The 21,940-nt window shown below is 40.3% G+C and overlaps 1 protein-coding gene across 3 annotated transcripts in view; it reads right to left on the minus strand.

The window, feature by feature from the left end:
* The window catches only part of MAP2K4 (mitogen-activated protein kinase kinase 4), a 105,688-nt gene that overhangs the window by 26,670 nt on the left and 57,078 nt on the right, over positions 1 to 21,940 (minus strand). For all 3 annotated transcript variants that reach the window (XR_009530409.1, XM_060082085.1, XM_060082086.1), the window contains 2 exons: positions 19,112 to 19,286; positions 4,392 to 4,511 (listed from right to left, as the gene is read on the minus strand). Coding sequence is in view for 2 of the 3 variants with exons in the window: in XM_060082085.1 (XP_059938068.1) it covers positions 4,392 to 4,511; positions 19,112 to 19,286 (295 nt within the window). In the remaining variant the exon portion in view is untranslated. The remainder of the gene's footprint in view (positions 1 to 4,391; positions 4,512 to 19,111; positions 19,287 to 21,940) is intronic.

A 21,940-nucleotide genomic window follows, 5' to 3' on the forward strand; every position in this document is an offset into this window, starting at 1 on the left:
TCACCTACTTAGAAAAACAGCGTGGAAGGAACTTAACTTCAGTAATATAGCAAAGTGGGACAATCATTGATTAGAGTGTGAAGGCCTGACTTACTCATCCAGGCTCTCCCACTTTCCACTTATATAAGCTTGGGCCCCGTCAACTCCTAACTATGAAATGGGATCGCCCCACAATCTTCAATGGACTATGATAAAGATCAAATGAGTTAACATATGTAAAGCACAAAGTAAAGAGCCTGGCAGCTGCTAACAAGTAGAATTAAGAAAATGAGGGGAGAAGGGGAAAGGATGGAAAAATAGGAAAGCAACCAAAAGAGAAGGAAAGACAAGGGAACAAGGGAGATAAAGGGGAGAAGTAAACTGAGGTGAGAAGGGCAGGCACAAAGGAGCAATTAGCCCCAGGGCGGGAAATCTTTGTAGTTTCTAAGGCACATAACCTAATGTAAATGTATTTCTTCTGGCAGTTCCTTTTGGCCATAACTGAGAATAGACAACAGCGTTTAAAAAAAAAAAAAAAAAAAAACAAAAGGAATGGTTTGAGCTGCCTCAAAAGCAGTGACAGCAACATTACTTTCATGTTCAAACAAAAGACAGGACAACCACACAACTGAAATACAAAAATAAAAATTACTGAATATGGATTTACTGAAAAGGAAGGTGGAGGATAACGAAACTGAACTACTAAGATCAAGATAAGGGTTTCAGAGACAACATCCAGATAAAACCAATAACATAACTTTTATACCAACAGGAACAACTTAGAAAATAAAATGTTTAAAAAGACACCACTCACAGTAGAAAGAAAAAAGCACCTAGGAATACATCTAACAAATTAGCCTAGCCAGACTAATCAGGAAAAAATAGAGAAGATACAAATTACATCAGGAATGAGAGAGAGAGGGAGGTAACATCACTGTAGATTCTACAGATATTATGATGATAATATAGGGCTATGATGAATAACTTTATACCAATTAATTTGACAGTTTAGATAAAAGGCACAAATTTCTGAAAATAAAATCAAACTACCAAGTATCACTCAGGGAAAAACAGATAACCTGAAGAGAACTCTTTGAAAGAAACTAAACTGCAAAATAATTATGCTGAGTAAAACACAACAACAACAACAAAGAAGGGGGTACATGCTGTATGATTCCATTTACATAAAATTCTAGAAAATGCAAACTCATCTATGGTGGCAGAAAGCAGCTCTGCAGTTGCCTGAGGATGGTGACAGCAGAGAGGAAGTGTGTATAACCTACGGGACACAAGGAAACTCGTGAGAGGTGGGTATGTTCATGACCTTGATTATGGTGATAATCCCACACGTGTGTACATTTGTTCCAACGTATCAAATTGTATACTGTAAATATGTGCAGCGGATTGCCAATTTTACCTCCATAAAGCTGTACTTAAAACTTGCCGGGGCGGGGAAGGAAGGGGAAAGGACAACATAAGCAGAAGTAGGGGTAGAAAGGGAGGAGGTGACTAAATTTGGCTAATATCACTGCCTTTTTTTGTTTCTTGTGGTACGCGGGCCTCTCACTGCTGTGGCCTCTCCCACTGCGGAGCACAGGCTCCGGACGCGCAGGCTCAGCGGCCGTGGCTCACGGGCCCAACCGCTCCGCGGCATGTGGGATCTTCCCGGACCGGGGCACGAACCCGTGTCCCCTGCATCGGCAGGCGGACTCTCAACCACTGCGCCACCAGGGAAGCCCTATCATTGCCTTTTACATAACCTGATGAACTCCTATAGTCACAGATTACTCAGAACAGTATTTCCTACACTGGAATTTCCCCAACCTCAAAAGATATCTTAAACAAGGGATTCCTTGCTATTAAATTCTGAAAATGTATATATTAAAAGACATTTTAAAAGTGCTTCTAGGGCTTCCCTGGTGGCGCAGTGGTTGAGAGTCCGCCTGCTGATGCAGGGGACACGGGTTCGTGCCCTGGTCCGGGAAGATCCCACATGCTGTGGAGTGGCTGGGCCCGTGAGCCATGGCCACTGAACCTGCACGTCCAGAGTCTGTGCTCCGCAACGGGAGGCCACAACAGTGAGAGGCCCGCGTACCGCAAAAACAAAACAAAAACAAACAAAAAAACAAAAACAAACAAAAAAAAAGTGCTTCTAAGTCTCAGTATTGATAACATAAATAGTAGGTCTGGCCTTTATGTAAGCTACAGGCTAAAAGTCACTTTCATTATTCAGTACTGTCAAGCTCTTTTTTCCCTGTCTACCAAGTCTGAAAACGAATTTAGAAACCTGTGCAATTAGATGTCTTAATAAATTATCTAAATAAAATCCAAGTTGTATTTTGGACTTCTTATCCTCATTTAGTTTCATCCTAGAAAGAAATATACACATGGTTGGAGACAACAGCAATAAATGAGTTACCAACTTCAGTATTAAATGTTATTTATTCACTGCTCCAAATAAAGTTATGGAACTTTCAGAGGCTCAATATTACCCAATGGCAAGATTAACCTCTACATTGTTGGTGCCAAGAAGAAGAAAAATAACATCTCATGGCTCCGTGATTGTTGGTTGACTGAATCAGACCAATCATGGATATCACTCTGCTTTCTTTTCATAAAATCAGACTTCACACTATCTAGCCTGGAGCTACATATTTAAATGTTGCTCAAATGAATTATCAAGTAAACGAACATGAGAAATAAACTGGCATACTTGAGCACTATGGAGGTGAATTAGGGCTGGGATAGAGCCCATGAGAGTCTACAGAGACAGTGAGCACAGCATGGAAAAGCTGACTGTGGCATCCAGTTAGGAGAGAAAATCTAGTCCATTCCAGATAACTACTGCTCTTCATGAGATGTGAAGAGTAGTGTGGCCAGGGGATTTATGATTATGAAGAAGAAATTCATGGTTTGGGGGAAGAAGGGAGGAGGAAATGGCAAGATTCCTGTGCAACATGAAGAAAGTTCCAGATTCATGATCTTACAGACAGAATAACAGTATATAATACTTCGGTGCAGGATACAGTTACCTGCCTGAATACATGACTGTGTGCGCTGATGTGATGTAATACTATGTGACATGGGGAAGAAAGTTAACAAATTCAACAGATCTGGTCATAAAAATGAACACTCAAGTCAAAAAAGTACAAGGACAGGAGGAGAAAGAAGCTATGTGAGTCTAAAACTAATAGTGATTAATTAGTGATTCAACAAAGGGATGGGCTCTATCATGAAGGAGAATACTTCTGGTTAATAGTGTTATCTATTAAGGGCACAGAAAAATAAATAAATATTTCAGGATTGGGTGAAGAATTGACTGACGAACCTCTAAGGTCTTCTCCAATGATAGGATTTCATATCTTTCTATTCAGTGTAACATTCAGTCCTGTCTTACAACATAGTGTTTTTTAAGTCAATAACGGTAACAAAACCCCCAAAAGGACACCCTCTGTGATCCAGTCCCAAAAAGAAGGGCAGGGTGGGATGCAGTTTTTCCTCACCAGTTCATAACAAACCCACCAGTACCAGCTCATCCTAACATTTTCAAAATGATAATGGATATTTTTTTAAGAGTATTTAAAATGCTTAAGAGTTCAGTTCAATTCCCATTCACCTAACTACATATCACAAGTGTGTGATAACTGTCCAGGACACCATAAAGTATCTGATTCACTGACAGCTCCACCTTTACTTCCTGACCCTAACTCACTTCCCTGCTTTAGGGAGTGGTGTGACTGGAAATGAGCAAGTGCACTGACAGCTGCAGGCAGAAGTGATAACCTGTAGCAGGATACAGGCGAGTCAGAGACCAAAAGAGATACATGATCCTGACACCAAGAAACTAAAGTTCTAGCTTCTACATAAAAATCTGGATAGCAGAATTAGATAAAAGAAATTCTACTGCAGCTGTTAATTTCCATGTCTGATGAATTTTATTGAGGATTGTGGGTGGACACAAATAAATGCTTATGCTAAATGCAGATACACTGGATGACAGAAATGAATGAAAGTTTAAAAAAGGGGTTGGGGAGGACCGAGGGAGCTCAAGGACAAAAGAGATAGATCTAAATACAGTAACATATTTAGAAGCCAGATGATTTGTCAGGTTCTTAAAAAACAGAAAATATTTACATATGAAGAAGGAAATATGGAATCCACAAATGACAGCCATAAAATACTTAATTAACTAATATAATTAAAGTACAAAATTCACCCCTTAACCAAAGGAACATGAATGGTAGAAATTAATGTGTAAATTATCATGGCGATATACTAAAATGTTGAGAAATCAATGTATTACTAATGTACAGCATTAAACTGAAGATTAGAATCAAATCCTGCCATCCTCTTACTTATTCCAAGTAGACGCCCACTTGTCAGCTAAGACCCCAGCTTAGGTTTATTCCTACCTCTCTGAAGAGTGCACCGTAAAACTGAACAATGTACGGGCAATCACTACTTCGCATCACTACGTCCAAATCCATGAGAAGTTGTTTTTGCTCTTTTTCATCCACTGTTGACCGAATTCTCTGGAAAAAAAATGACAAAAAATGTCACAAAAACATAAAACAACTTCAGAAACCAAAGAAAAACCACTACCACAAGACTAAAAATTCTGAGCAGACTTCACAAATACTAACCAGACATAAAAATTATCGTCTTCCTTATACTTTACAAGAATAATTTTATCACAGAAAAATAAAATAGCACTTAGAAAAAAATTTTTTTGACAAAATAGCACTTAGGAACTCTTTAAGGGACACAGGGCTTTTTAACCACAAGCATTCACTGATGGTGATGGAAGGAATGCCCTGCAGGCAAATATAAAGAAAATCTTAACAAGCCATCCTCTAAACAGTTTACATTGAATAATTATCAGTAGTTTCATACATACTTTTAAATCACCATTTCAGAATTGTATGGAATCTGGGCATTCAACGCGAACAGCCCTCTTCACTCCCTGGCATCCTTACGGCTTAGCATCCTCCTTCTTTAGAGATGGAAAATAGCCCAGAACAGGTAAAAGTGAGAACTAGCGTAGGGGCAGCACACAGACTACGATCCATGTCTCCCAAACCCTGTACTGGTACCTTCCCCCTTCACCACACTTTCTGTATGTTAAAAACAAAAAGTTCTACCTGACTCTCCAACTCGTGAGTCAGAATGCAGGGCAGCATAAACCTGTGGAGGAAAATCTAAAAACGAGGAGACAGAGGGCTGTTTGTCTACTCCTCAGATGATGAGGTCCTCCCCTGTACACTGCAGACCTGGGGTATATCCCCAACCCACCTGTACAACGACGACTCTGCACAATTCTAAAAGACTCCCACAAAAGATAAGGGTCCCCAGCCCTGCCACCCACCCAGGAACTGTACAGAACATGGAGATGTTCAGAGCGACAGCTCCCACTGCACTACAGACAGGAAAGAATCAAATTCAGACAGTGTAAAATATTAATAATGAAGTTACAGTTTAATGACAAGGCATGCAAACAGCTCTGTTCTCAATGTTCACAATGTCACACCGCGCCACTGTGTACAATACATAGCACATACTTACAAGGCAAGTTAGTATCAAAAAATATACAAGGTGGCATTTTGTCTTCCAAAGACTTCAAGGTATCTGTCCTCAATGTTCTTGAAAGGGTGAAGGCAGTCAATTAAACTCTTGAACCCATTTTACAGAAGAGAAGCCAGAGGCACAGAGAGATACAAAAGATGTATTCCATGTGACACGATAATAAGCAGGTGTATAAGGAATAGAAGTAGGTTCTTTCATTTTCATTTTTCCCACACTAAATGAGGAATTCCATATATTCCAAATACAAACAAACTAAATTTTGCAACTTAAAATTTACAGCCTGCTAGCTACAGTACTTCATACCAAATAAAATTTACTAGCTGGCATCCATCTTGTACAGACTGATTTATTCCAAACTTTCACACTGAATATCCTGCCCAGATAAATAAGAAAAAAATAAGAAGAAGAATGAAAAATAAAAACAAGTAAGACTAGTACTTTTAAAATTAAGAAAATCCCCCCCTCCCATTTCTGTACTTTCATAGTTTGGAGATTAATAATTTTGCTTTTAAATCAACATCGGCATAATGTCTGCTCAAAAGGGATAGTTTTAAAAAGTCAAATTAGCCCAGAGATGTAATTTGTATTTGTTCAAAACATGACACTGAAATTTTTGTAAACATTTAAGTTACATTAACTTCTGTTTTAAAAAATATAACTTTAAAAGTGTAGCTGTGAAAATAATAATTTGGGAACGCTATTATTTTTAAAAGACTTAATAATCCTATGTATCTAAACTTAAAAGACAAAGAACTGGTAATTAGAGACAAACAGGGAAGAAAAAAGCAAATGATCCTCTGGTTGCAGAAGATTTCTACCTACTAAAGAATTCTCACTATTAATAGATTAAAAATTTTTTTTCTATTTTTACTATTTTTCCTTATTTACAAGTGTACTAACACACACACTTATAAAACACTATTTTAGAAGATGCCCTCCTTTCTAGTTCATTTTTTGTTTCCCTAAACTAGTTATATGGTTTTCTAAATTTATAATAAACCTCAGTAGTTATCATCAATAACTGACTCTTGGGGACCAATTTCTAAAAACACTGCTGTTGCTACAGAAAGGATACATGTTACTGTGTGAACTGGAGACCTAACTGAAGTCCCAGCATCTAACTGATATAATAGTATTATTACTAACCATACTGGAGAGAGAGTGCCTGGCACAGTTGTAATCTTTGAGATAATCAGCATGGTAGGAAAATCTGTCCATCTGTAAAATATTCTTTAATGCCACTGCTAGCATGAAAGAGAACGTGGCGGGGGGGGGGGGCGCTGCTGGATGGCCTACTGCTCTAATGATGCCTGTCACCACCTCCTCACGCTTTCTGAACATCTCGTCCAAGTGATGGGCATTGGAGGACTAGCTGCTGGTACTGCATCTCAACTGTTTAAAACTGAGCAAGTACAGCTAGCTCTGAATTATACTGATACTCAAGTTTTAGGGTCGTATTGTAACATTTATTATATGTGAGGAATTAATAAACTAAGCTAATTCAAAAGGCCTGAAGGACTCAAAGAGGAGATTAACTATAAGCATATATCTCCTACAATAGCAGTAGCTTCAAATTAATTATTTTAATTCAGTAATTCAATAAGTAATTCAAGTTAGAAAATACAAATAATCGATGATTCAAATGACAAAATACTTAGTAATAAAAGTCACTACCAGGAAAGTTTTTCTAAGTGAACATCAAAGTAATGTGTATGGAAAAGATTTCTACCATTTGAAATAAGTAAGGCTCGGATTCTCTAATGAAGGGAGCATAATCACCAAAAATGGAACACATCACTGAGAACAAACTTCCCTTCCCCTTATAAAGCTGTCCTTAATGAGGGTACTGGAAAATGCAAATGCAAAGGTGAAGCCAATTACACTACTTGAAATTCTCCTGTAATTTAAATGTTCAGAAATCAAATGTGTTGATAAATGCCTTGAGTTACAGGAAATTTTCATTTATTGATACCATAAATTTAAAGTTAGATAAGGCTAATGTTTATTTGGGCTCAGCAAACCCTTTTTTTAAAATTTCTATTTAAGAAAGTAGAAAATATTTAAGAAAATCATCTCAAGAACCTTAAGTTTTAAAGAAAAGTTTCACTTTCACCCAGATATCATTAAAATTACTCTTGTTTCTTCATTATGGGGCTATTGAGCTTTTACTTGTCACTGTTTTATTAACCTAGCTTAAGTTACCACATTCTCTCAGGACAAACTAAACTACTTTTTGAAAATCAACCTACATAGCATTTCCAATAATGAAGTATTTTCAAAGTATTACAATTTTACTTTATTTGGAACATAATGTAGAGAAAACACTTTTAAAGCAAAACAAGAATTACTATCCTACTTATATAAAGGGTTTGCTACAGTGAAGAAATTTTATACACCTGAAGGTAAAAATATATTTTTTAAATTGTCCAAATCTGTATACAAAGCTGTTTTATACTTTAATAAAGCTTTAAAAGCAGGTAAATGCCAATAAAAACTGCATGTAGCTACAGATCAGCAATACCTCTCATTTAAAGACACTTAGTAGAGGCAAAGGGAAAAAAAGATAAATTCCTAGTTCCCTGGTTGTATGACTATTAGTGTTATATATGGTTCTTATCTAATTAAAAAAAAAAATTCCAAAGAGCTTCACTTATCTAAAGCAGCCAATCCAACTCATGCCATTGGCTGAAGCAGCCACAAATTCAGTTACTAGAACTCTGTAAGGATTAAGCTACAGTTATAGAAAGTTAAGAAGTTCCATAGGACAAGCTAAAAAATTTAAGTTAGAAATTGCCCTCTTGCCCTCTCCTACCTCATGCACAGAACCCAGCAATGCCCACTTTGAGAACAGTCCCAATCGTACAGAAATACCAAGAAGTGGTTGAAAGTTTGCTTTCCTTCTTCCTGTACAATGTGGCATCTTCAAGTCATTGGTAAATTTAAATGTTGACAGCTTAATACCTGGCCTCATCTGGAATGCCTCAATTTTTAACAACTTGAATTTAAAGTATAAATACTCCTTTACTGATATGAACAGCTATTTAAACATGGCACAGTTCTAGATGTCCTCTAATTTTTCACTGGGATTTCACACACACTATTCTCTCGCCTTATCTCCAAACCCTGCCAACCCGACCTCTCAGGTGATTTGCTGGTACTCGTTAAGGATGAATAGTTAGGGACAAAACTAACACCAGTAAGTATGAAGGACTTTCAAGTTGATTAAGACACATTATTAGGATGGAAAGGGACTGGGGGAACTATTAAAACTAAATTCACTGAAGGACTGTGGTGGAAAAGGCAGAGAGAAAGAAGCCAAGAGGATGGATGAAAACAGGCAGTACACACTCCTAAGGAAACCGATTTCACCCCTTCTTACTGAGATACTATGACCACATTAGTGTCGCTTTCTCGTTTCTCTTCCTTTCCTAAATTTATTTTCAGAGGTCAGGAGTGACGTGAAGAAGCGATAAATGGAAAGAGTATGATGATGACCCACTCGCTATTATGGGGTAAGGTCAGGATGGCTCAACTGTGGCAAAGAGGAAATGAAAAAAGGCCCACAGGGTAGGTCCTCAGAAGCGGGTCTTCAAGGAGCATTTTGCCTGGGCGCTAAATGAACACCTAGCTGATTCCGGTAGTGTCCTTGCCACCCACTCTGATTCAGAGTTAACCCACATCTCCGTGTCAGAGTTCTCAGAGCTATCTCAGTTGCTAGAGAAGCCAGGCACACACCAAAGCACTGGGGCCCGCCCTGGAAGGACCCCAGTCTGTGTCTGCCTGTGTCCTATGCAAGAACTCTGGACTCTCACCAAAATCCCAGAGTTGTTCTACCTGCCAACTCAAGCTGTAAGGAAAGGTCAGGCCAATGACCAGCTCTATCTGTTGGATAATGTGTGTGTGGAGAAGGCCCTCTGGGTTACCTGATCCCATTCATGTTTAGAGAAGGAGAAAATAGGTCATCACATACTCAAAAGACTCAGGGTAAAGAAGACTGATAAGTCATACATGTTCCTGATTAAAAACAGTAGTTCCACAATGTGTACGACAGATGTTTCTAGGATCTGGGCATTCCAAGCAAAAAAGATACACGTCATCTGCAAACATATCAGGAATCAAGAACCGAGGAGTCCAGGAACTGACTTCAGACAGACAGACTTGAAAATAGCAACACAGTCAAATAAACTTACAAAATGTCTATCAATTCTGATACTCCATCTGCGTTTTTGTTTTGAAATGGAGAAAATACATGGGGAAAGAGATGTGGGGAACAGAATAAATGGGAAAAGTAATGTGAAAGGGCATGACCACTAGTCCTGGGAGGTATAGCCTCTAAGCTCTCACATGACACATTCTTGCCGGGTCTTTGAAGGGCTCAGCTGAGGGTCCAGAGGACAGTGTAACAAGGTGTCCGTATTCATCTGTGGCTGCTTAGAGTAAGTTAGGAATAAGGTATGAGTATTCAAAAGTGAATGAGGGGTGAGTTCCCCGATCAGAAATTTGGGCACGGACACAACGAAACTCAGCAAGGTGATGTATTCAACAACTATAGAGGAAATCAGTGTATGGCTTTACAGATTATTCTAGGCATTGACTAAAACAATTTAACACAGAATAAAGTGATGCAAGCTATTAGTATTTGGGCCATTAGGCAAAGTGCTACTTTCAATTTACCACCAACCGAAATCAGAGCACCAGAAGGTCTTTCCCCTTCGGCAAAGCCGTGGGGGATCCGCTATCACCTGCACGTAGCTTGAACTCAGCTCTCAGTGACTGTGGCTCATCCCTCTAGCTGAGCGCCTCTCACCATCTAAGGTGACCAACAGTATTTATATTCTCTACTCAAGTAATTGCCAAATATCTTGCCAAAATGGGATGAAAGCTTGCGCAATCACTAACAGGACAGGAATGAGATCAAAGGCTCCCTGTGTCAACTGTGGATTTCTTAATAAGCCATGTGATCTAGCCAATCGAATGAGAGCCTAAGACACCAGACTGAGTAGACACTGATAAGTATCACCCGTGCAGGAATCCTAGAGCTGGTACCTGGGCAAACACAGCACATGGGATCTCGAGTGGACTCCTCTCCACAGAAAACAAAGAGGGATGGAATGAAGGTTCTACAGCATTTCATTTAAAATCAAATGATGAAGAGAACAAGGATTTCTTAATTGATATAATTGTAATAAATGTATTTTGAAAGTATCCAGTTCCTAGGATCCACAAACACCAATACTGCCCTGCCAGAAGGGCAGCCTTGTTCATTAAGCAGTCCCTGCCCTTTGGTTAGGGACTCCTCCTAAGGTTAATATGTGAGAGAATAAAACACAAAGGGGGATCCACTGCCAGTCAGTGGATGACTTCAGATCAACCTAAGTCAGGGAGGTAGGGGATAGGAGAGCAAGGATCACACTCAGATCCCCAAGTGTCCCCTTGGATTCTTACAAACATTCGACCCTTACAACAAATGTGCTGCTTTCCCAGCAGAAATGTCCAGAATTCAGTTCTAATACAAAGTTGGAAAACCCCAGAAACCACTGCAGCACATCAGTGAGCTATCACTTTCCTCTGAGCTGCAGGAAACCCTAGGCATTCTTATTTTCCTAATTTCAAAACAAAGATTCTATATCCCACAGATGCAGCAAGACACTTAACCTTAGCTGCTAAAGAGTCTTCTAAACAGATCACATAAGAAAATGTCCATGATATCTTACAATACTATCACTAATAAGGTCAAAGCAGATGGCAACATTAGCCAAAACAAACAGTAAAAAAAAAAAAAAAAAAAAAAAAGGCAAAGTATTTGGAGTGCTGATCACAGATGCAAAACTGTTTTTCATGTCAAAGAGTAACAAACTGTGTGTCTGTTAAATCAATTGTTTTAAATTATGAAAACACATGTTTTTACTAAGGAAGAAAGAAAGGATACTAATTCTTAATCGCAAAACCACCTGAGTCTTTAGAAGCAATTTAATGAACTCTTGATTGTATCTTAGTCAAATTAATTAATTAATAGTAGGACCTCCCCTTCTTCTCACTGAGGATACTGAGGCCCAGTTTAATTCCTTCTACACATTTTGTGCTGTGCATCATCAGAGAACGTGCGAGATCACTTCCAACAACATATGTGATATCACATCATGGGAAGACCTGCCCTGAGGACAAAGTTAATGGGACAAGCTTGATAAGTCTTGACAAGGGTGGTATCATCTTCCTCTTTACTCATTACATCATCCACATGTAAAGAGCACAATGTTATTTAACCTCAGCACTGAAACATTTAAGGGCCTAAAGATCATAAATGACAGATCCCAACTTCGGTACCCATGACAATACAGTGAGATAGGAGAGAAATCTGATATACAAACAATTACAGAGGCACGGCTATAACGTGACAAAGAATGACAGAAACTGTGCAGGAGGTATTGTTCACATATCGTTCCAGAGGGCCCTCATTTAGAGCGAGGTGTGTTAAGACGGGTTCTTCTCCAAATAAGTGCATGAGCTGGGATTCAGTCCTAGGTCACGGTTCAGTCAGGTCAGTCAAGTGAAGGTAGAGGGTTTCAGAAACTAGGTGTCCAGAATGTTCAGAAACAAAAATGGTTGATTAAAGTTCACCGAGAGCCACCATTTCCAAACTGTCCACGTGGATCCCAAAGGTTCCTCAGCACTCATGCCCCAAGGGCTTCCGATATGGGGAGGCACCTCCTATCCAGCACATCAACCAGAGAGCACTGATTTTGGCTACTTTATTTACTGGGGTCTACATACAATTCTATTAACAGAAAGCATCCACTAGGAGCAACAGCAAAAGAAACACACGCAGACTGGGAGCTCCAATCCCCACTACACCAGGGATTGGGGGGCCGCCCTGCCACATCCTTGGGATCTGTCCACTCCTGGAAGGGCACCACTTACACACTTTTCATTGCAATGCCACAACATTCAAGCAACAACAGCAACATAAAATAATATGGGGCAATCAACTGTGGGTTTCTTAATAAGCCACATGGATCTAGCCAATCGAATGAGAGCCTAAGACACTGGACTCCAGTCTCAATTCAAAACAAGATAGCCATGGCTTCTGCATCCCACAAGTGACCTGGATAATCAAATGCTAGCGCTGTGGACCTTTGAAACTCAACAAAACTGCCTAACAAAGTTCTCTATACCATCAGAAAGCAGCTGTTCTAATTAAGGCCACGCCTGTCAAGTGTCATTCTACTGCCTTCAGAACACTGTGCAAGACCAACGCTTGAGACTAAAATGGCCCTCCTCCGACAGTGCTCACGGTCCCCACGCAAACTACTCGGCACTGAACTTCTGACAGCAATGGCGAGGTCCCCACTGCCCAGCTGCCTCCCGACACCCGCAGCTCCACCTGCACAGGAGGCCCACCCAGTGAGCAGGCGAAAGCCCCACGCTGCTCTGCTCAGGGAGGGCTGGGCTGTGGGTCCTGATGCTCTCGGGCGGAGGGCGCTGGTCCTTCCCACCAGGCATCGGGGTAACCTGGGTCTCAGCTCAAGCACACGGACGTCAAGACCCAAATACCAAGGAGAGGCAAGAATGCAGGAATCGAGATCGGGCTAGCAGCCCAGGATCAGGAAAAGTTAAACCAGCGCAGCAGGAGACTTGGAAGAGTAGAGGAAGAGCACCGAGGGTGGAAGGAGTAACACCTGTCAGGCAGATGGCCAAGAAAGGGAAACACCTGAAACCCTTAAATATGAGGTCACAAACTGCAAAGAGCCGACTGTTTTTCTGATTAACTCAGGGAACTTCTCAATTAGAAGACTCAAAGCTCATCGTAGTGACGAGCAGTGACAACCTTCACACCTTCCTACCCCATCCAGAGGCCCAGCGTCAGCTCCACTCTCCAGTGAGATGAGACCTTTACTCCCGCGTTCACCCTCCAAGTTCCACTGCCTTCTGTCTTCAGCGACAGCAGTTTCATTCCTTTCTATTCCCTCCCATTTTCATCCTTTCCTACTCTCCCCTGTTTTTTCTCTCACAGCCTACAAACAAGAACAGGGTACGATCCTTCAAGAAGTCAATCCGGACCTAATTAACAACAGGCAGGCGGCGGTCCAGGCCTGCAGGAGGTCACTCCTCCCTCTGGTAGCCATCTGCCTTTGCTGTCCCACTCAATTCCAGCCATGGGCCTGAACCGTGGCACTGCAGCTACTCTTCCTAACTCTTTACTCCTGTGTCCCTGGATTGTTTTTAGTAGATTCTGATCATCTGTGGACTAACTCTGCTGGGGGTTTCTCCCAGATTTGAATTTCTCTAACCCTAGCTTGGAAACCTAATCCTGATTGCTTCTTCAAACACTTGGCCTGAATTCTGGGCTCTTCCCAGAATTGGTTGTAATAACCAGCCCTGCCGGACAGCTAAGCAGAGCTTAGCTAAGCCCTACTTCACCTTAGGGGATGGTGACTGTGCGTGTCTAATCTTTTCATTCAGTGGTTATTCCACCATCGTGCAAAACGGGGTGTGAAATAAATGTTATTTTCAGAGGATACTGATCCAAGCCTGAAGTACCAGCCGGCGTCAAAGGACATCCTTCCTGAGCTTTAAAAGACCCTGAGGCAATGATGCCTTTGCCCTCAGCAGTCCCGTGACTCAGTCGCTCAGGCAGTTAGACAAAATAGTACAAGACAAACTACTCACAGAAGAGTAAAACCTGCTTACCCAAGCGTGTGCAATTAAAAATGAAGGATTCAAATTTCCCACATCCTAGGTCTAACACAGAACCTCCCTGGCAGCTTGGGGAACTGTGCTCAGGCCAAAGGTCAAGAAACTATCGTAAGTACAACTCTTACATATATTGTGTGTTATCTTGCTGAATCTAATTTATATCATAACTGATTTTTAGATTAATTATCTCTTGGAGATAATTATTTCCTGTAACTAAGAACTCATTTTTTCAAACATTTCTTATATGTGGCAAAATAAATTTGGGGAAGGGCTCCCTCAAAACTAAAAATGAGGAATAAACAATAATTTTTAAAAATCAGGTTGATACCACAGTTCACTTTGGTGCAGATACTGCAAGTAAATCTTAGGATAATTTCCAGGATAAGCTTAATGTCTGATAAAGAAATCCTCCTACAGAACAGGATAGAAAGCCCAGAGATAACCCACACACATATGGTCACCTTATCTCTGATGAAAGAGGCAAGAATATACAATGGAGAAAAGACAGCCTCTTCAATAAGTGGTGCTGGGAAAACTGGACAGCTACATGTAAAAGAATGAAATTAGAACACTCCCTAACACCACATACAGAAATAAACTCAAAATGGATTAAAGACCTAAGTGTAAAGGCAGACACTATAAAACTCTTCGAAGAAAACACAGGCAGAACACTCTATGACATAAATCACAGCAAGATACTTTTTGACCCACCTCCTGTTTTATGGAAGTAAAAACAAAAATAAACAAATGGTACCTAATGAAACTTAAAAGCTTTTGCACAGCAAAGCAAACCATAAACAACACGAAAAGACAACCCTCAGAATGGAAGAAAATATTTGCAGACGAAGCAACTGACAAAGGATTAATCTCCAAAATCTACAAGCAGCTCATGCAGCTCAATATCAAAAAAACAAACAACCCAATCCAAAAATGGGCAGAAGATCTAAACAGACATTTCTCCAAAGAAGATATACAGATTGCCAACAAACACATGAAAGGATGCCTAACATCACTAATCATTAGAGAAATGCAAATCAAAACCACAATGAGGTATCACCTCACACCGGTCAGAATGGCCACCATCAAAAAATCTACAAACAAGGGACTTCCCTGGTGGCACAGTGGTTAAGAATCCACCTGCCAATGCAGGAGACACACGTTCGAGCCCTGGTCCAGGAAGATCCCACATGCTGCGGAGCAACTGAGCCTGTGCGCCACATCTACTGAGCCTGCGCTCTAGAGCCTGCGAGCCACAACTACTGAGCCTGTGTGCCACAACTACTGAAGCCCACGTGCCTAGAGCCCGTGCTCTGCAACAAGAGAAGCCACTGCAGTGAGAGGCCAGTGCACCGCAATGGAGAGTAGACGCAACTACAGAAAGCCCACGTGCAGCAACGAAGACCCAACACAACCAAAAATAAATATAAAATAATAATTTTATTTAAAAAAAATCTACAAACAATAAATGCTGGAGAGGGTGTGGAGAAAAGGGAACCCTCTTGCACTATTGGTGGGAATGTAAATTGATACAGCCACTATGGAGAACAGTATATGGAGGTTCCTTAAAAAACTAAAAATAGAACTACCATACGACCCAGCAATCCCACTACTGGGCATATACCCCGAGAAAACCATAATTCAAAAAGAGTCATGCACCACAATGTTCACTGCAGCACTACTTACAATAGCCAGGACATGGAAGCAACCTAAGTGTCCATCGACAGATGAATGGATAAAGAAGATGTGGCACATATATACAATGGAATATTACTCAGCCATAAAAAGAAATGAAATTGAGTTATCTGTAGTGAGGTGGATGGAGCCAGAGTCTGTCACACAGAGTGAAGCAAGTCAGAAAGAGAAAAACAAATACCGTGTGCTAAGACATATATGTGGAATCTAAAAAAAAAAATTAGTTCTGAAGAACCTAGGGGCAGGACAGGAATAAAGACACAGACGTAGAGAATGGATTTGAGGACACGGGGAGGGGGAAGGGTATGCTGGGACAAAGTGAGAGAGTGGCATGGACATATATACACTACCAATTGTAAAACAGATAGCTAGTGGGAAGTAGCTGCATAGCACAGGGAGATCAGCTCGGTGCTGTGTGACCACCTAGAGGGGTGGGATAGGGAGGGTGGGAGGGAGATGCAAGAGGGAGGAGATATGGGGATATGTGTATACGTATAGCTGATTCACTTGGTTATACAGCAGAAAGTAACAACATTGTAAAGCAATTATACTCCAATAAAGATGTTAAAAAAAAAAGAAATCCTTCTATATTAAGTGCATAATAAGACACTTAGTATACAGCTACTTCTAGTGGGTTTCTCATTTCACCAACACCAAGGAAAACTTACAGGAGTGTGAACCGCTGTCTCACAGTTCCTTTAAATCTCCCCAGTCCTCATCTCAGAGATAAACCCAGTGTGTGCTCAGGAACAGAGCCATCTACATGTAAAATGTCAGATCTAACTCCTCAATCATACAATGCCTCTGTGTATCTTCACTCGTCAGTCTGGTCTGTGTGCCTAAGTGAAGAGTGAATAAACTCTCGGTATGATGAAGGGCTAAGTTTTTTCAGTGAGACCAACAATAATACGTTTTAAATTTGTAGTAGATGGCATATACTAGTCATCAAATTGGTATCCAATTTTAATATATATTAATGCACAAACACTCTTCCAGTATTATACGAACTCATGAAATCCAGTCCTTACACACCCCATCAATATGTTGACTGGAATGTCAGATTACCAAGTTCAGTGAGAGTGTGGCCATATCTCAGTTTTTCCTTTTTCATTTTAAATTGCCCTCCCACCACTCCCATGCTAAACTATGATGCTTGCTCAAGAATTCAAGGTGACAAAGATACACAGCATCACCTGTGAGTACAGACGTGACAGTTATCAGTCTGTGGGTCCCATCACCACCTGAGGAGTACTTCTTAAGAGTTGGGGTTTTTAATAGCATTTCCAACAGGGGATCTCAAAATAAGATCAGATTACAAATGGCAGACAACAATTTCCTGTTTTCACTCTTAAATTCTTTCAAAATTTGACTAAGCATTATACAGTTGAAATGTTAGCAAATTAAGAAAAACTTTAACATCCAAACGAAGGAACTTCTTTATTTACCTTTAAAACCTATTAACCATGATTAAAGTCTATCCAGATTACCAAAACAGTTTATGATGCTGATCAACATAGTAAAGCACACATAGCACAGACTGAAAAAAGCAGGACATAATAATTTAAAAAGTAGCTTCCCTGGTATCTGGGAGAAAAGTTTAGGACTTTAGTTATATAGGATAGCTTTCCCTTAAGCCCCAGCCAAGTAAAAGTGAGCGTCATGCACAGACAGTACATAAGGGCAATGCAACACTCATGCAGAAAAGTCTAAATAAAATGACTTTCTTTCCACTCACACTACAGTTCACAACATAAAAAGAGAGAAATTATTTTACATTCCAAGAAAAACAACATTTTATTTCAACAGGTTAATCCAAAGCAGAGGTCTTAGCCTGGGCATCTTTAGAGGTCTGTGGTTATATGCAAAATTTTGTATATGTATCCATCTTCCCAAGAAAAAAGTCTACAGTTGTCACCACATTGTAAAAGAAATACGACCAAAAACAGGTTAGGAACCCATAGAGAGAATCCTAAGGTTTCTCCCCACCATTAATTTTTCATGAGTTTTATATAACCCAGCAAAGAGAAATGCTCAACAGTGAAGGAGGCTAAAACAGAGTAACATTTTGCTCACAATAAACTTCAACACAGGCAGCATTTTATATTAATGTGACACAAATCCACTCCCAAAAGTCAAGTAGGAAACAGGTCACTCCTCTCATCAAGCCATTTTGATAAACTCTCAAAATAGGGAGGGGACTAAAAGGAAGAGGATTAGCTTAGACTGTCGGCAAACCCATTCTCAGTTCTTGCAAACTGGGAAAGTATCTGTTCCCATAAAAATTTTAAGTTCGATGAGAGTGTGGCCATATCTCATTTTTTCCTTTTAAACTGCCCCCCTCCCCCCAACGCTGACTTTCCTGAAATATCTTACACAGAGCAAATATTCGTTAAACATATGAACAAACACATGAACAAGTTACAATGACGTGGGCCCCCTAGGAGTCAGACGGAAACCATGAGTTCCCCACAGGTACCAACATAAGCCTGCCAGGTACAGTCTAGCGGCCAATCTCCACTTCTGGCCATTCTTGATGTTTTTGTTTGAAATGAACATATTAAGTGGCACGACACTCACAGTAATGACAGACGGGGACAGCAGCATCACAGAGTATGCGTTTCAGTACAACCTTGGAGCCAGGGCACAGGGCGGTACTGAGTGGAGGTGCAAAAAACAGAGAGAAGCCGAGCCGGTCAGGACCGAGTAAGGTTGAGGTTAGTGGCAACAGCATGTGCGTGGTTTCCGGGAAACCGTCAGCGAGCCTGCTGTTAGCCCTAGCCCCGCACCCTGCCCAACCCAGTGCGCCGCGTCTCCGTGCAGCTCTGGCGCGGCGCGGCACTGCCCGGCCCCCAGGGTGCGGCCGCCCCACCGGAACTCACCTTGGCAGCCAGCGGGAGGGCCTGAAGTTTAAAACATGTTAAAGGATCATGCCGAAAGTGCAGGGGACATGCACACCTCAGGACTCATGTCTCCCGAGAGGCAGGAAACATGCCACCGGTAAGACAACCTCTATACAAAACACCCTCAAAAGGATTCGGAGAAACCATTTCAGGAACACCCATATTTACCATACCAGTAAGAAAAGAGCAGTAGTGGTGTTACTGCACCAAAAAATTGCACCGAGTGGACTAAAGTACCAAAAGTAATCATGGGCATCACCTACTTTAACCGCCATTATTTGCCCACTTGGTTTGTGGACCATTTTGTTGACAGAACCATAAGCTCCTCGTCCAATTTCTCCAAGGTCTTTCAAGTCCTCTGCAGTGAAATCCCAGTGTTGCTCAGGGGAGATCTTCAGTTTTCCTGACGATTCAATGCTGTGTGTTCTCAGTCTCTCTCTGTTAAAATATTGGGAAGCAATTTTTCCACATTTTAAATAGGTTTTGACTTTTTTCTTTTAGCTAGCACTGATTAATGCGTGGGAAAATTTGTTTTCTCATCAGTTACTAGAACAGTCTGCGCTCCGGGTTTCCGGGGATTTTTGTTGTTGTTGTTCATTTGTGTCATCTTGGTTTTTTACACACTGAGTTAATTAAGAAAGGCCTAAATTCAGGGAGTCAATAAACTTAGCTTTTACGGGATTCATAAAACCAAATTTCCATTTACTGAAGAAACTAATATTGCAGACCAGTTTCATTTCCAAATACGAGATCTTCTCCAAACTTTGCAAAACTGCATTATCAAATGCAGAATCGCAGGTGCTACAAACCTCATTTCCAAAAAGTTCTTATCCTACCTTACCCAACATTAATTATTCCAGGTCCTCAATCCTTAATACAGCTGTTCACAAACTTTGCTGCTCATCGGAATCACCTGGGGAGATTTATTAAATCCCAATGCCCAGGTATCATCATATAGCTATTATATCAGAATATGTGGGGATAGGGGTCAAAAAACAGTATATTTAGAGATACCCAGATGATTTCTAGCGAAGTTTGGGAATGAGCACCTTAGGATACTGCCCTATTCATGCTAAAGCCGTGCTGAGGTGGGAGAAGAGTTAAACAACTAGCCAGCTGGCTCTAAGAGGAAAACTACCATGTGCTATTCAAAATTGAGCCTCTCAGCCCTTGATCAACAGATAGAGCAATGGGGTGAAAAAAGAATGATTTATGGACAGAAGCGCTCACTTGTTACAGATTTTCATTAAATAAAAAAATCATCTCCAAAATGCCAGCACGGAGATCAAAGTATTAACTTCTAACCATACTTTGTAAAAAAGCAAATCCAATGAAAAATGTAAAATCAATCTCGTTTGTGTCTGTCTGTCTCTCTCTCACACACATACCAATGTGTAGGGATGAACTGTCTCAAGTCAGAGAGTGCAACAGACATAAAGAAAAAGATTCCATTGAATATCATCTACATTTCTTCAATTTCATATTAAATGATCAGAATCTCTTTTAAAATCTGATCTAATGACACAAGCAAGAACATGATTGGTTATTTATTTCTTCTTCCAAAATTCAGGAAATGTTTTCTCAGATTAGTAGAACTGTTTTTTGTAGTTACTTTTAAGGTTCTCATATATTTAGAATTTTAAAATCACTCCCCCAGAATAATCATTTATACTAGTACTGATAATAATGATAACCAAGAGTCAAGGTCAGAGTTAAAAAGTTACTACGCTTTGTCTAAATAACTTAGTGAACCAGCATTCCAAATGCCAGCTTCTCAAATCATAGCTTTAGTAAGTCTTGAGACCAGCTTTCATTCATAACAAGTTCTTTTCAGTTTACAAAATACTTTCACCAATACTATATATACCCTAGCATGTAGAGTCAAAGGAAGCCCAGAAAGCAGTGGCGTAAGTGACCATTCAGGTATGGAGGTGAAGCTTGAACTGGCTAAGATGGAAATCAGATCTAGGCAAGCAGATGAAGCCCAGTAACTAATTTTCTCAGTAATCTTTTTCATGAAGTAGACAGATTAAGCCAGGAAATATTCTAACATAAAGAAGTTCCATGAATAATGACTATTGTTCTATGATCATTGGCAAGAAAACACCATCTTTATGGCTCAATTTAATCACTGGTGAAATATACAGCACTAGCCTACTGCTGACGGTAGTGGCAGCCAGGCTCTAAGGTGCTGCCCATGACCTCCACTTTCCTGGCACCCACATCTTTGCATAAGCTCCTCTGTTTGAATATGGATGGGGCCTGCGACTTGCTTCTAGCCAATAGAATATGGCAAAGGCTATCACTCATGATTACACTGTATCATATAACGTCTGTTGCTAGCATTCCTGAGAAATGAAATGAATATTTCATTACTGCATAAAGTCAGAGAAAAATGAGTTATAATATTGTCTATCACACTGAAGATCAAATTTTAGAATTATGAAATATCTCTGCTAATAGTTTAGCTTACTGTAGGACTGCTGTATGGTTTCTGGATAAGATTCTTTTTTCTTTTTGAAAGTGAACAGATTGACAGATAAGGAATGTGAGTTATCTTCTTAGGCTAATGAAAATGTTCAAAAATTGAGTAAGGTGACAGATGTACAACCCTGAATATACTAAAAGCAGTAGGGTTATACAGTTTAAATGGGTGAGCAGTATGGTGTATGAATGATATCTCAATACAGCTGCAAAAGAAAAAGATGAACAGGAGAATGTGATTACTACCCAGAGTTCCATTTTCCCACTTAGACAGGAAAAGAGTTGTGAAAACCACGGAAAAACATGCTACGGTTATGCCATCACCAAGGCATGTTCATAGAGTCTTCATTCGTACTGGACTGGCGATCTTTCCAATGAAACTGAGTCAATTTCACAGCTACTGTTATAAGAGTTAGTCCAACCATGATTGCTTCCAAAGAAGAACTGTACGTAGATAAAGCACTGTAGTAACCAGATCTGAAAGCCTGACTTGAACCTTTACCATGAAACTCTAGCAGTCAATCACTGAGGCAACTGTACCAAGCGGCCAAAACCCTAGTTATAGTTTTTTAACTTTAAGCAAATCTATCAAACAAGATTTAAGTGTT

Source organism: Mesoplodon densirostris, chromosome 18, assembly GCF_025265405.1.
Source record: "Mesoplodon densirostris isolate mMesDen1 chromosome 18, mMesDen1 primary haplotype, whole genome shotgun sequence".
Taxonomy (NCBI): Eukaryota; Metazoa; Chordata; class Mammalia; order Artiodactyla; family Ziphiidae; genus Mesoplodon; species Mesoplodon densirostris.